Source organism: Rhinoderma darwinii, chromosome 13 (assembly GCF_050947455.1).
Source record: "Rhinoderma darwinii isolate aRhiDar2 chromosome 13, aRhiDar2.hap1, whole genome shotgun sequence".
In the NCBI taxonomy this organism is placed as follows: domain Eukaryota; kingdom Metazoa; phylum Chordata; class Amphibia; order Anura; family Rhinodermatidae; genus Rhinoderma; species Rhinoderma darwinii.
Window position 1 is genome coordinate 44645481 of NC_134699.1, and position 16018 is coordinate 44661498.

At 41.2% G+C, this 16018-nt stretch overlaps 1 protein-coding gene across 2 annotated transcripts in view; it reads left to right on the forward strand.

Annotated features, from left to right (window-relative positions):
• SAP30BP (SAP30 binding protein) overlaps window positions 1–16018 on the forward strand; it is a 56439-nt gene that overhangs the window by 7485 nt on the left and 32936 nt on the right. Inside the window, exon 3 of one of the 2 annotated variants that reach the window (XM_075846049.1) lies at window positions 12308–12355. The exons of the other annotated variant lie outside the window; for it this stretch is intronic. Coding sequence (XP_075702164.1) covers window positions 12308–12355 — 48 coding nt within the window. The remainder of the gene's footprint in view (window positions 1–12307; window positions 12356–16018) is intronic. 2 annotated transcript variants of the gene reach the window in all.

The window sequence follows — 16018 nt, forward strand, 5'->3', positions numbered from 1 at the left end:
TTTTTTTTTGTTTTTTTTTAAGGGTAATTTTATTTTATTAAGACCTCATAGCAAAACAATGGTACAAATACAGAAGTGTAAAATTCAGAAAGTTGCACATGGCACTAGAGCTGCACGATGCATCGAAACTTTGATACTGTTTCGATACTCTGCACCCCCAAACGGTTCGATACCGTTATTTCATGGATTTCGATACTTAGCTGTGCGGCCGCACAGCTCAGTATAGTAATACATGAATGTATGGGAGCGGCGCTGCTGCTGTGTGATAGTCATTTCCACGCTCCTGAGTCCTGATAAAAAGTTAGTGCGCGGGGTCAGGATGATGCGATGCGGCCGGCGCTGCACTAATGAGCGGCGGCACTGAAGACAGAACATGGCGGGCGCACTGCAAAACACCCTCATGTCCTGTCTTCAGTGCCTGAACCGCCGCTCATTAGTGCAGGGCTGGCCGCATCTCCTCATGCTCACCGCGCACGCACTTCCTGTCAGGAGCGGGGCAATGACTGTATTACACAGCCGCAGCCCCGCTGGCGGAGGTCAGAGAAACCTCTCATCCCCACCGTTATTCTCCTGAATGCTGCGATCACAGCGGACTGCAGCACTCAGGAGAAAATGAGATGGGGGAATGCCCCTTGGATCGCGTCTCAGGGAATTCCTGTGACATGATTGAGGGACATACCATATATGGGCAGACAGCCCAGGGTCCATTGAAGGCCCCCAGGGCTGTCTGACCATATTTCCTGTTGTTAGAGCATACTTAGGTATGTCCTAACAACTGCCTGTCTACTATCCGTACACAGGCTAATGTACTGTAATATAGATATATACCAGTACATTACTATCAGTATATAGATATATGCCAGTACATTACTATCAGTATATAGATATATGCCAGTACATTACTATCAGTATATAGATATATGCCAGTACATTACTATCAGTATATAGATATATGCCAGTACATTACTATCAGTATATAGATATATGCCAGTACATTACTATCAGTATATAGATATATGCCAGTACATTACTATCAGTATATAGATATATGCCAGTACATTACTATCAGTATATAGATATATGCCAGTACATTAAAGTTTAAAAAATAAAGTAAAAACATAAAGTAATGTTAAATTAAAAAAAATACACACAGACCTTTTTTACAATAAACATTAAAATAAGTCTCAATACATAAAATATTCACATCCGGTATTGGCAGGGCCGTAATAACCTGCACAACAATTTTTTTGCATAATTTATGATGTGTATGCTGTAAAACATAAAATAAAAACTGCTTTCTTTCACTTATTGTGGGGCACGAGGTGCGATGATGAATTTAACAACCTCCATGTGCCTTACACTGATAGTAATTAACCCCATCATGTACCTTACACATTAACCCATTATGACTGAGAAACATGATGGGGTTAATTACTATTAATGTGAGGCACGTGGAAGTTAAATTCATCATCACCCCACGCGCCTCACATCAGAAAATGGAAGAACTTTTTTTTTTAATTACTGTTGGCAAAGTATCGAATTGGTATCGAAATCGCAATACTACACAAAGTATCGGTATCGAAGTCTAAATTCTGGTATCGTGACATCCTACATGGCACTATTGTATTACTTGCTAAGTAGGGTTGCACAATGCATCGAAACTTCGATACTGTTTCGATACCGTTTACCCTCATGCGTTTCAATACCGTTCATGTATTTCTATACTAAGCTGTGCAGCCGCACAGCGAAGTATAGTAACACATGAATGTTGTTAGAGAGGGGCTGCTATTGTGTAATATAGCCATTACCCTGAGTCCTGACAACTTTGCGCATGCGGTGATGCGGCCGGCACTGCACTAATGAGCGCAGGCACTGAAGACCTGCAAAACACCCCCATGTTCTGTCTTCACTGCCGACGCTCATTAGTGCAGCGCTGGCCGCATCACCTCATGCTGACTGTGCGCACACACTTGTTGTCGGAAGAGGGACAATGGCTGTATTGCAAGCCCCGCTCTAACGGAGGAGAGAACCCTCTCATCTCCGCCGCTATTCCCCTTAATGCTGCGATCAAAGCTGACCGCAGCATTCAAGGAGAAAATGGGAAGGGGGAATCCCTGTGACATGATCGAGAGACATACCATATATGGGCACCCACCAATGAACGGCTAAAACATACAGCTGGTAACATAAACAGCAATTTACCTTTAACGTCCCACATGATATCGCATTGGTAGATGCCTCCCAAGTATCATCACGTGGAAACAAGAGGGTGTGGATCTGTGAGTTTGTTCACAGAACAAAACCCAGGTGCCGCTAACTGCAATCACACTGGCCCGTCCCTCTGTTCTGTTCAGCTGTATGTTTTAGCAGTTCATTGGTGGGTTGTGCTTTATATACCCACATATGTGTGCTCTTTGGTATAGCCCCTGGAAGAAGCACTTGTTGGGGTTGATTTCCCCCCCCCCCCCCCCATAGTTCTGGTCTGTATGCCTCCTTAATTGTAACCTTTCTGTTGTCTGTTTTTTTTTTATACTACTTTGCTTTGGATGGTTTCTAGCCATATTCATCGTATTAATTATGTACCAGTCTTTGCATGCACTATTTACACTTTACTATAGAGGCTGTGGGACCCGACCTATGTGGGGATCCTTTTTCTATGGGTAATGTTACTGCCAATGTACTTCTTTTTAACGATTTTGTTTTTCAATAAAATATTGTCTATTTTTCGCTAATAATGGTGCTTGTGTGATTTCTTATATAGGTGTTCATATTCGTATGTCACACAGTTCACTTGTTGCTTAATGCATGTATTAGCCCAACTATCTTAGTAGGTGTTATATTTATTTGCTATGTGTTTGTTAATGGAAAGTGGAAAACCCCTTCAATTGGTACTCCCAGCTTCTTGGCAACGTGGGCAGATAGAAGTAGGTATTGGAATGAATAATTTGGAAGGTGTATAATATATTTGGTGGAAAAATTTTAGTTTAATAAATCGGTCTCTCGTGGATATTAAAGGACCTGTTAGAGCGGACAGCATTTCCTTATGATCATCTGTAGAAATGGAACAAAGAGTCTGAGACCATCGGTCCAGGGCTCTATCAATTTACTAGAAGCTACAGTTAGCAGCTGTCTATAAAGTATGGACAATGGTTTAGCCAACGTCTCCTGTGTCACCCAATCCTCCACCGGGGATGTACATAGTCTGACATTATATCCTGCAAATTGCGACCAAATAGCATGTCTAAGCTGGAAATAACAAAATGGAGATGGGTCGGGATCTGGTGTTTGGAGGATGTGGTAGTGGATGAGAAAGTAGCTACTTGTACACAACTTCGGTCCAAAGTCAATATACCCAGGGTTGCCCACTCACCAGGACTAGGGAGGCTTTGTAATTTGTAGCAGAAGTGGATTATATCGGAGTGCCGTCCTGGGCGACCAGGAACGCTCCTCTGAGTTAAAGAGTAGCATTGATCTCTGTCAAGCCTTCAGAGTAGTCTGCATTGGGATTATCAGTGTGTGTCCCGAGCGGGGAGCCTGTCTATAAATAGAGTTCACCAGGGCTTTATAGGAACCAAGAAGTGAAGCTTCCAGCTCCGTACAGGGATTAAAGTGTCTATGGGTAGACCACCACCAAACGTACACCAGTTGGCTAGCAAGGAAGTAGACATATAGGTTCGGAAGGGCTGGCCCACCCTGGGCAGCGGGTAGTTGTAGTGTGCCCAGAGCAATGCTAGGATTACCACCTGACAAAAATAAATGTACAGTGATAACGATCGCCATACTGGAGAATTGTGAAAGAGGTGCAAAAATTTTAGGTATGGACTTCATTTTTAACAGATTAATTCTTCCTGTAACTGTGGGGGGAGGTGTTTCCATCTATCGAAGTCTACCTTGAGACGTTGTACGAGAGTAGTAACATTGTCAGCGATCTAAATACGAGTATCTGAGCTAATCACTATAAGACTTCTCATTAGATAAGTAATTTTGGTCTTCCCATTGTATTGGGGAAGGGAGTATGACATTCCTAGCCGCATTGTCTATTGCCATTACCAAAGGTTTTGACTAGTTGACTCTGAGGCCAGAGAAGGATATAAATAAATCAACCAAAGATAATCGTGCCTTCAGAGATGGACCCGGATAATTGAGGAATAGAAGTGTGTCTGCGTAGAGAGACACGCAGCTCCCTCTCCCATCCTGAAGCCCTTTATATCAGGAGAGGCTCTTATAGCTATTGCTATAGGCTCAATAACCAGTGCAAAAGGGAGGGAGACAGTGGGCAACCTTACATAGTCCCTTGGGCTAGCATAAATGAAGGGGCAATGTGACCGTTGGTTTTAATACTTGTTGTAGGTTGGGAGTATAGCAACTGTACCCAGTGGATAAATCTGGGGCCAAATCCAAATTTGCCTAGAACAGACAACAGATAGGACCACTCTACCGAGTCGAAAGCTTTCTCAAGGTCCAAAGAAGCAACGACTCTGGTGCACCCAGACTCTATATTGGATGATATGTTGGTAAAGAGCCTCCTAAGATTGACATCCGTGCCCTTCCAAGGCATGAAACCAGATTGATCTGGATGAATAATATGAGATATAATCTTTTGCATACGCATCGCCAGATTTTTGGCTAATATTTTTATATCACAATTAAAGAGTGAGGCCGATATGAACCACTGTCCATAGGATCTCTACAGGGGCTTGGGGATCAGCACTATAAGAGCCTCTCTCATAGAAGGTGGGAGGGTAGCACCACCCTTGAAGGAGTGAAAAAGGGAAAGCAAATGAGGGGCAATCAGGTCAATATGCAATTTATACCATTCTATGGGCAGACCACCGGACCTGGGGTTTTCCTGTTCAGAAAGGAGCTAATAGCCTCCAATTTCCTCTATGATCAGATCAGCTTCTAAAAAAAATCTAAGTCCTCACTGTCCAGAGTGGGGAACGTAATTTTATCTAAATATACCTCTAGTTCAGATGGATCGTTAGAAACCTTGGAGTACAAATCAGAGTAGAACTTAGCAAATACATCATTAATGGCCAAAGGGTCACTTACAGGCATCCAAGTACACGAGGTGATTTCTAAAATAGGATTTGGTGTGGTGTCCTCTCTCGCCAGATAGGCCAGCAAAAGACCTTTCTTATCCCCCTGCTCAAAAACTCTTTGTTGGGAATATAGGAATGCAGTAAAGGCCGAGGAGTTCATAGTCCTGAGGGATTCTTCCTCTGCTACAACCAGTTCAGCCTCCAATCCTATACGTTGTTTAGCTAGACCTTTTCTTTGTGAGGATATTGCTTGAATAACCACCCCTCTGATATAGGCCTTGAAGGCATCCCACATCAGATTACTATCAGTCGGACCTAGGTTAGTATTCCAAAAATCTGTTATTTTTTTTTTTTCCAAAGAAGTCGCAACCTCTGTACAGTAGTGCCATAGGGGACTCCATCTCCACGTTTTTCATTTTGCAACTTCAGGGAACCCCAGAGTGTACAGGAGGGGAGAGTGGACCGATGTACCCCGAGGGAGGTACTGTGCATCCACTACATATACTAGAGAAGCATCATTTCCAAATGCTAGGTTGATTCTGGCGAAGGACCTATAGGTGGGTGAGTTTCAGGACGAAGTTACTGAATGAGAGTAGAGTCCGCCAAATCTCCCATAAATAAGTTGCAGCTCAATTAGCCAAAGGGGCACTACGCCCTGGGACTCCCCCCAGTTTTATCTAATTCAGAGCACAACTAAAGGTTGAAACCCCAGAGTAACAGAAATGCAGCAGGGCCAAACTCTGCCACCAGCAATGTTATGTCAGTGAGCAATTGGAAAGTGGTCGGAGGAGGATTATAGACATTAACAATGATAAAGGATGTAGCCCTCCCACAGCTTTTTGGACGAAAAAATAAACGTATGGCTCTCAGAATGTGGTGATACAAACAAAAATTGTTTTTCTTTTTTATGTGATTTTTTTATTGTGCAAACGCTGTAAAATATACAAAACCTATACACATATGGTATCGCTGAAATTGTATCGACCCGCAGAATAAAGTGAATGTCATTTATAGCGCATGGTGACGGCTTAAAAAAACGATTAAAAACATTGTCAGAATTTATGGTTTTTGGTAACCTCGCTTGCCTAAAAAGTGATCAAAAAATGGTACGAATGAAAACAGATTGTCCCGCAACAAATAAGCCCTAACACAGCTCCATTGCAGAAAAAATTAAGTTTTGGTTCTCAGAATATTGGCAACGCAAAATGTGCAGAGCATTCCAAAAGTGGATAAGATTGGGCACCAATTATGAGTGTGACACTGGGCAAACATCTTCGGATTATTATTTACCGCATTATTATACCCTCCTATTATACCCTGATGTACTCCGCACAGCTTATATATGCCTCCGCATTATCTGAAATACCAGCGAAACCCAAAACAGAACAACTACCAAGCAAAATCTGCACTCCAAATGCCATATGGCGCTCCCTTCCTTCTGAACCCCTACAGTGTGCCCGAACAGGAGTTTACGCCCACATATATGGCATCGCCATACCCAGGAGAAGCCGCTTAACAGTTTGAGATATTTGTCTGCAGTGGCACAAACTGGGCACCACATATTGACCACTAAATGGCATATCCGCTTAGCATTAATTTCCAATAAATAAAATAAATACCCTGTTGGGTCAAAATGCCCACTACGCCCCTTAAATGCCCTGAGAGGTGCAGTTTCCAACGTAGAGGTCACTATTTGGGGGTTTGTTTTACTATTTGACCTTGGAGCCCTGCAATTGTGGGCCAATGCTGCGAAAATCACCAAAATAGGCCTCAAATGCGCATTGTGCTCTTTCACCCCTGAGCCCTGTCATATGTCCAGGCAAATGATAAATGCCTTGAGGGGTGTAGTTTCCAAAATGGAGTCACTTCTCTGGGGTTTCTACTGTACTGGTACCTCAGGAGCTCTGCAAACCCGTACACCAATCCAGCAAAATCTGCGCTCCAAAAGCAAAATGGTGCTCCTTCTATTTTGAACTCTGCCATGTGCCCATACAGCAGTTTAGGGCCACACATAGGGTATCGCTGTACTCGGGAGAAATTTGGTAACAAATTGTGTGCTTTCTCCTATTACCCCTAATGAAAATAAAAAATTGGGAGCTAAATCTACATATTTTTTGGGGAAAAAAATTGCATTTTCACTGCCTAATTCTAATAAAATGTATGAAACACCTGTATGGTCAAAATACCTCAGGGGATCTGCAAAAGCGATATGGCGCCTGAAAATCAATCAAGCAAAGTTTGCATGCCAAGTAGTGCTCCTGCCATTCTAAGCCCTGCCGTGTGTCCAAACAGAATTGCTTTACAAATGTTGGGGTGCTTTTTCTCCTTTTATTCATTAGAGAAAAAGTAGATTTTCATCCTCACAGACTAATTCCAATAAATTCAGCAAAAAAACTGTGGCGTCAAAATGCTAACTATGCCCCTAGAAAAATTCCTTGAGGGGTGTAGTTTCCAAAATGGGGTCACTTTTGGGGGGTTTCCACTATTTTGGCACCACAAGACCTCTTCAAAACTGAGATGGTGCCTAAAATATATTCTAATAAAAAGGAGGCCCCAAAATCCATTAGGTGCTCCTTTTGCTTCTGAGGCCGGTGTTTCAGTTCATTACCGCACTAGGGCCACATGTGGGATATTTCTAAATACTGCAGAATCTGGGCAATAAATATTGAGTTGCATTTCTCCTGTAAGACTTTGTGTTACAGAAAAAAAATGATTACAAATTGATTTCACCCCAAAAAATGTTTTGTTTTTTTTAAGTTTGCAGTTTTTAAAATGGGTTGTTTTTTTTAACCCGTTAGTGACCGCCAATACGCCTTTTAACGGCGGCCACTAATGGGCTTTATTCTGATGCATATGCCTTTTTACGGCACTGCATCAGGATAAATAAACAGAGCAGAGAGCCGTCAAATCTCCCTGCTCTCAGCTGCCAGAGGCAGCTGAGGGTTGGGGGCGTCCCTGCTCGAATGTGTGAGATCGATATAAGTATCGATCTCACCCGTTTAACCCCTCCGATGCGGTGCACGATAGCGTGCACCGCATCTGAGTGGTTTTGGAGAGTGGGAGGGAGCTCCCTCTCATCCCACTGACACCCGGCGATACGATCGCCGAGTGTCTGTGTCTCCAATGGCAGCCGGAGGCCTAATAAAGGCCCCCAGGTCTGCCTGTAGTGAATGCCTGCTAGGTCATGCCGGAGGCATGACCTAGCAGATGCCTGTCTGTTTTAAACGGACAGGCAGTAATACACTGCAATACAAAAGTGTTGCAATGTATTATAATAGCGATCGGAGAATTGCATATTAAAGTCCCCTAGTGGGACTAGTAAAAAAGTTTAAAAAAATAAAGTTAATAAAAAAAAATGAAAACCCACTTTTTCCCCTTACAAAATGCTTTACTATTAAAAAAACAAAATAAAGTAAAAAAGTGACGCATATTTGGTATCGCCGCGTCCGTAACGACCCCGACTATAAATCTATTACATTATTTAACCCGCACGGTGAACGCCGTAAAAAATGTAATTAATAACTATGGAAAAATTGCTGTTTTCTGTGAATCGTGACTTAAATGTGATAAAAAGTTGCATCTACTCCAAAATGGTATCAATAAAAACTACAAGTCTTCCCGCAAAAAAAAAGGCCTCAAACAACTGCATCGGCGGAACAATAAAAAAGTTATGGCTCTTCAAATATGGAGACACAAAAACAAATAATTTTGAAAAAAAAAAGCATTATTACTGTGTAGTAAAACATACAAAAACTAACAAATTTGCAATCATAACAACCCGCTGAATAAAGTTATTGTGTTATTTATATCACACGGTAAACGGCGTAGATTTAAGACGCGAAAAATAGTTTTTTTCTATTCGTCTCCCCCCCCCCCCAAACAAAAGTTAATAGAAGTTAATCAATAAAAAATATGTACCTCAAAATGGTGCTATTAATAATTACAACTTGTCCCGCAAAAAACGACCTATGTCGACGCAAAAATAAAAAGTGTATAGCTCTTTGAATGAGACGATAGAAAAACGTAAAAAATGGCTTGGTCATTAAGGTCTAAAATAGGCTGGTCATTATGGGGTTAAGGCCATAAAAACTTCAGTCTGTAATTTACTGACCCAAAACAGCTATTCACTGAGACTTTCATGTAATAATGACCTAAAAATGGAGTCTGACACACCATTACTATAAAAAGTATACATTTTATTAAATACAGAAACATAAAATCTTCATCAAAGATGATTGCCACAGTGTGATAGATGGATACCAGACAGCAGCACATACAAGCAAACATAATACTGGACTGGTAGAGTCACAGTATAGAAGTGTGTATATTAGTATAAAAGGGTAGATGCCAGGAACAGGGAGCTTATCATAGTCCCATTAAAGGGAATGTGTCGCTAGAATTTTTTTTTAGTTAAACAGTTAGTATATAAATGATTAAACATTGTTCTAATTTTTTGAATTTCTTTCACGAGTCAGGAAATATTATAAATTAGATTCTAATTTATAACATTTCCCTGTGCTGGTCACTAGAGGGAGCAATTCCCAAAATTGCAGCATTGGCATGTGGTAAAGCAACCTCATTGCCTTATGCTGCAAAATTTGAGAAGACACACTCGCTCTAGCGTCCTCAAACAAAGGGGGGCTCCTTTATCCTGGCTAGTGCCAGGAGAAAGGAGGGGATTGAATGTTCAAACCTCCTACACTGTGTGTCACCATTTCTTGAGCGAATGCACAGTGTAGTAGGCTTACATACAGTGGTAATCACATAGTAAAACGCGAACAAACACAGACATAACTTACCTGCTCCTGCCGCCGCCGGTCCGTCTGTTCCGTCTGCTCCCTCCGCTCCTAGTGCTCGCTTCTGAACACATGTCCGGAAGCCGCAACCGGAAGTAGTAATCTTACTGTCCGGCCGCGGCTTCCGGTCCACAAGAAAATGGTGCCGGATGTCGCTCGGCCGAAGACCTTCCATTTGGACTGTGTGGGAGCGGCGCATACCCCGTTCCCACACAGACGGCGTACACCATAGTGAATGCGAACGGCTCCCATTCGCATTCTCTATGGGGATGTATGTGCTGTATTCCATCTCTGTATGTGTTGTTAATCGACACATACTGAGATGAAAAAAAAAATGGCAGCCCCCATAGAGAAGAAAAAGTTAGAACATTTTCAAAAAGTAAAACACAAAGACACAAATAAAACATTTTTTAATAAAACACTAAAAGCAAATTGATATAAACACATATGCATGATATCAGTTTACCCATGGTGAATAAATTGCTGTCTGGCGTCACACCCCGACCCGCGTTTCAGCTGTAAGCCTTCGTCTGCGGGTGGTGCCAGAGAGTCTCGGAGGTATTTATGTGCCGGTGAACCAATAGAAATTGTCACACTAACCTGTGATGCAAACGGTAATAGAGATAGCAGCTGGTATGAGACGCAACATGTGTCCCAATGGCCCAGAGTACAGACCTTCAGGAAATCCGTGATGACGTCAGACATCGTGATTCAGCAAGCGTTATGTGTCTGACGTATCACATGACCTCAGCTGAAATGAGCTACCGCGCATGCGTTGCCATCTCCTACCGAAGGGACCAGCACATTGTAATTTGGGCCGGACACTCAGGATGGAGTAATGAAACCGGGCTGTGTCTGTCAGGTGAAAGAACTGCACCACATCAAAGGTTAGCGCTACTACATGCCATAACGCATGATTTATATCCAGGTACTTATAACATATATAACTTGCAGCAAAATATGGGCATGTAGATATTGCAGAAACTGTCCCTATCCTTTCCCAAGCCCAGACAAATCAATACGTCCATTCGAATGACAATATAGAAACAGTCTAATGCACCACTTTTACTTCAATTTAGTTGCAATTTTATAATCTTACCAAAGAATATAAATTTATTTTTTTATAAAGTATGTGTAAAAAAACCTAATATATATATATATATATATATTATATCAAGTGCAAAAGATGCATAAGTGAAAACACAAAAAATACAAGGTGTCACACAAGTTTTAAAATAATTGTTATACTACGGATTTTCCTACTGAATGATATAATGATCAAACAATCAATAATTACTCTCATATACTTCTAAAAAGTTCTTTACACCTTTTTTGACCATTTTGTTTCACCCATATATCCAGGAGTGCTGTCTATTCATTTATTTATTTATTTTTTTGTCCAATTAAAATTTTGTGAGGAAATTCTGAATGAGGAAACACAAGGAGATGGCATTATTAGAAAAATAACTTGGTGCGATGAAGCCAACTTCAAACTTTCATAGACGCAACTGTTTTTATTACTCAACAGAAAACCTCCTTGCAACAGTTGACTCTACCCGGGATTACAGTTTCATGTAAAGGGATAACTGGATCTTTCTTCTATAATACAGCCGTTACCTCCGACCTGTACCTTGACATGCTCCAAGAAAAAGTAATACCACAATTGCAATTGGAGCATGAAAATGAAGGTTCCTATTTTCATCAAGATGGCGCCTCTCTTCACTATGCTTTAGCAGTGCGTCATTTTTGTGACCAAAAATTACCCAATAGGTGGATAGGTAGACGAGGGCCGGTCGAATGGCCACCATCACCAGGCTTTACCCCAATGGACTTTTTCTTTTGGGGAGTTATCAAAGATAAGGTATATTCAAGAAAACCATGCACAGGTGATAACATGATTCATTTCATAAAAGAATCATGCCAAGAAATAATGCCAATAAAGAACTTTATGCCACCGTGTAAAAATTAGACTACAGTGATGTGTAAATAGTGAGGGCCGCCAACATGAGCATATAAGCGATTGTTTTGTTCAGACAAGGGTGCGTAGATCCAACGCCAAGACAAGGAAAGTGTTTAAAAAGGAAGCTCCGTTACAATTTTATTCCAAAAATGCATCAAAGGGAAAGAATATATTCCAGGTACAAGGGTGGATTAAGGGTATAAGCGGTGCCTACGCGTTTCGGACGACTATGGTGTCCTTATTCATGGCTTGTTTAAAACATGGCTTGTTTTGTTCTATAAAATACTATTTCAACTATATTCCTATTATTTAAACTGTATACCTAATTATGCAGCCCCCTGTATATATAAAATAAAAAAGAACATTTTTAGAGCTGCACCACTGTTGCTAAATATGTCAGCATTTTGTCACTGTCACCCCCCCCCCCCCCCCTGTCAGTCCGTTGTTTCCTCTCTGACTTCATAATTGGGCTCCCTTGTCCTAAACCCTGTAAATTCTTGTTTTTGTAGGAAGAGGACGATTCAGAGAATGACAATCAGGAGACTGATGAAACAAAGGTATTTTGGGGTTAGATGGCATGGCTAACTCTTGTGTGTCCTCTGCCCTGCTAACACCCTTTCCTGTCTCCTAATGAGCAAGCTGCCCCTTTATCTTATGTAAAGTATATGGATGTATATGTTGTGACCTGAGAATTTCATGGCGCCGCTTGCTTGTGTCTGATTTTTGTATGGTTAGTAGTTTCCACCTTTGTTGCTTTGTGTTTTTATTCCAGTACGTGAGTATTGTCTGTGCTGGTTGGTCTTCTCTGATTCACGTTTACATAATCTAACATTTACCAAATGCGTACAGCATAGAAACCCTGTGCTCCTTGTGAACAGAAAAATGATCCCGTTATACCCGTAAATGCCACATCAAGCCCCTTGCTGACCTATCTTCCAGTCACCAGATGGAAATACTCTAGTGCATGTGTCTGTCCAATTGATAGTCACTCTACATTTTTTTTCCATTAAATGGGTATTTCCAACTTAGATTTTTATGGCATATCCACAGGATATGCCATAACGGTCTGATAGATTTGGGTCCCACCTCTCGGACCTGCACCTATATCGAGTACGGTCACCTGATCCCCATTTTGCCTGGTGCGTCGGTCGCTGGGGACTAGTGAAAAGGTGGCTGCGCGTGCCTGTGTGTTTTTTTTTTTTTGTTTTCATTCTGTTGTATTGGAGTTTTGGAAACAGCCAAACAGCTCTAACAGATACATTTATTTAATTTATAAGCAATCTCACGTGTACCTGTATACAAAGTGTTTGTATGCGCACTTGGTTTTTGCCTGCACGGAAAGCGCGTACACCTACAAAGCATGTACAGGTTAAACACTGTGCAACCATTTGCTTTACCTGTACAAGCCACGTTGCCATAAATCACAACTATTCTTTGTAAAATCACGAGCGGTTCTTGGCCGCATGGCACACTAACACCACATGGCTACTGAATGTGTGTTCACTTTTAAAGTGCTTATTTGGCACATTATGACTCAAATATCACATATCAATGCCATTTCAGCTTCAGCAAAACCCATTCACATACATTTTTATACAATGTATGGCCAGCAGTTTTCTGATCGAGAAAATGTTGCGCACATATAACCTTGTATGTAAGATTTACAATTAGAAAAGTGTCAGCCAAGTGTAAAAGTTAGAAACGTGATTAACAAACCTTATATACATATGCACGCATCCAATTTCACACGTCGGTGATTGCGCGACCGACATACACTTGTGTGAGAGGACCCTAATGAGAGAATTCCGATAACTGTAAAGCCTTGTAAAGAAAGGTATCTCTGATAGAAAGTAATACTTCAGGTTAGTGTCAGAATGGAGGCTCTGTCTATGATGAGACAACTACATTAACCCCTTAAGGACTCAGCCTAGTTTGGGCCTTAAAGGGAATGTGTTGCCAGAAAAACATGTTTTTTTTAAAAAAATTAAGCATTTAGTGTGTGGGTGATTAAACATTGTTCAAATTTTTTTAATTTTTTTCACGAGTCAGGAAATATTATAAATGAATTCTAATTTATAATACTACCCATTTTTGGTCACTAGATGGAGCTGTCCCCAAAATTGCAGCTTTGCAAAATTGGGTAAAAAGCCCTCGCTCTAGTGAGCTCTCAGCATCCCCCCCTCCTTTATCCTGGCTAGTGCCGGGATAAACGAGGGGTTTGAACGGTGTAACCTCCTACACTGTGTGTCGCCATTTTTTGAGCTAACACACAGTGTAGTAGGTTTACATACAGTAGTAAACACACACAAACACGAACATACATTGAAATCTCTTACCTGCTCCTGCCGCCGCGGCTCCCTCCGGCCCGTCCGATCCGTTTGCTGCCGCTGGTCCAAGTGCACAAATCCGGATGCCGCGACCGGAAGTAGTAATATTACTGTCCGGCCGCGACTTCCGGTCCACAGGAAAATGCCGCCGGACGGCGCCAATTTCGAATTGGACTGTGTGGGAGCGGCGCATGCGCAGTTCCCACACAGACGCCGTACACTGAAGTCAATGGGACGGGAGCCGTTCGCAGTCCCTATGGGACTGTGGCTGCCGTATTCCATGTCTGTATGTGTCGTTAATCGACACACACAGAAATGGAACAAAAAATGGCAGCCCCCATAGGGAAGAAAAAGTGTAAAAATAAGAAAAAGTAAAACACAAACACACAAATGAATATAAACGTTTTTAATAAAGCACTAACATCTTTAACATATAAAAAAATAATTTGTGATGACACTGTTCCTTTAAGGCTCAGAGCCCATTTTTCAAATCTGACATATTTCACTTTATGTGGTAATAACGTCTGAATGCTTAAACCTATCCAAGCGATTCCGAGATTGTTTTCTCGTGACACTTTGGGCTTCATGTTCGTGGTAAAATTTGGTCGATATATTCAGTCTTTATTTGAGAAAAATTGCAAAATTTAGAGAAAATTTAGAAAAAATAGCATTTTTCAGAATTTAAATGCATCTGCTTGTAAAACAGACGGTTATACCACCCAAAATAGTTACTAGTTCACATTTCCCATATGTCTACTTTAGATTGGCATCGTTTTTTGAACATTATTTTATTTTTCTTGGACGTTACAAGGCTTAGAACATAAACAGCAATTTCTCATATTCTTAAGAAAATTTCAAAAGCCTTTTTTTGAAGGTACCAGTTCAGTTCTGAAGTGGATTTGAGGGGCCTGTGTATTAGAAACCCCCATAAAACACCCCATTTTAAAAACTAGACCCCTCAAAGTATTCAAAACAGCATATAGAAAGTTTTTTAACCCTTCAGGCATTTCACAGGAATTAAAGCAAAGTGAAAATGAAATTTGCAAATTTCATTTTTTCTGCTGAATTTCAATTTTATTACATTTTTTTCTGTAACAGAGAAGGTTTTACCAGAGAAACACTACTAAACATGTATTGTCCAGATTCTGCAGTTTTTAGAAATGTCCCACATGTGCCTCTACTGCGCTTGTGGACTAAAACACAAGCCCTAGAAGCAAAGAAGCACCTAGTGCATTTTGGTGGTGCTTTTTTATTAGCATATATTTTAGGCAGCATGCCAGGTTTGGAGAGGTGTTGAGGTGCCAAAACAGTAGGAATCCCCCAAAACTGACCCCATTTTGGAAACTGCACCCCTCAAGGAATTAATTTATGGTTATTGTTACCATTGTGACCCCATAGTTTTTTCACAGCGCGTATTTGAATTGGGCTGTGAAATTAAAAGAATGACAATTTTTCCAATAAGATGTCATTTTTGATCAGAATTTCTTATTTTCACAGGGAACAAAATGCCCCATTTTGTTACCCAATTTGTCCTGAGTGCGGCAATACCCCATTTGTGGTGATAAACTGCTGTTTGGGCCCATGGGAGGCCTCAGAAGGAAAGGAGCGCTATGTGTTCTTAGGAGTCCAGATTTTGCTGGTTTGGTTTTCGGGTGCCATGTCGCATTTGCAGAGCCTCAGAGGTATCAAAGCAATGGAAACCCACCAAAAGTGACCCCATTTTGGAAACAAAACCCCTCAAGGAATTTATTTATGGGTGTTGTGACCATTTAGACCCCACAGTTTTTTCACAGAACTTATTTGAATTCGGCTGTGAATTTACAAAAAAAAACTTTTTCCCAATAAGATGTAGTTTTGGCTCAAAATGTCTCATTTTCACAACGAATAAAATAC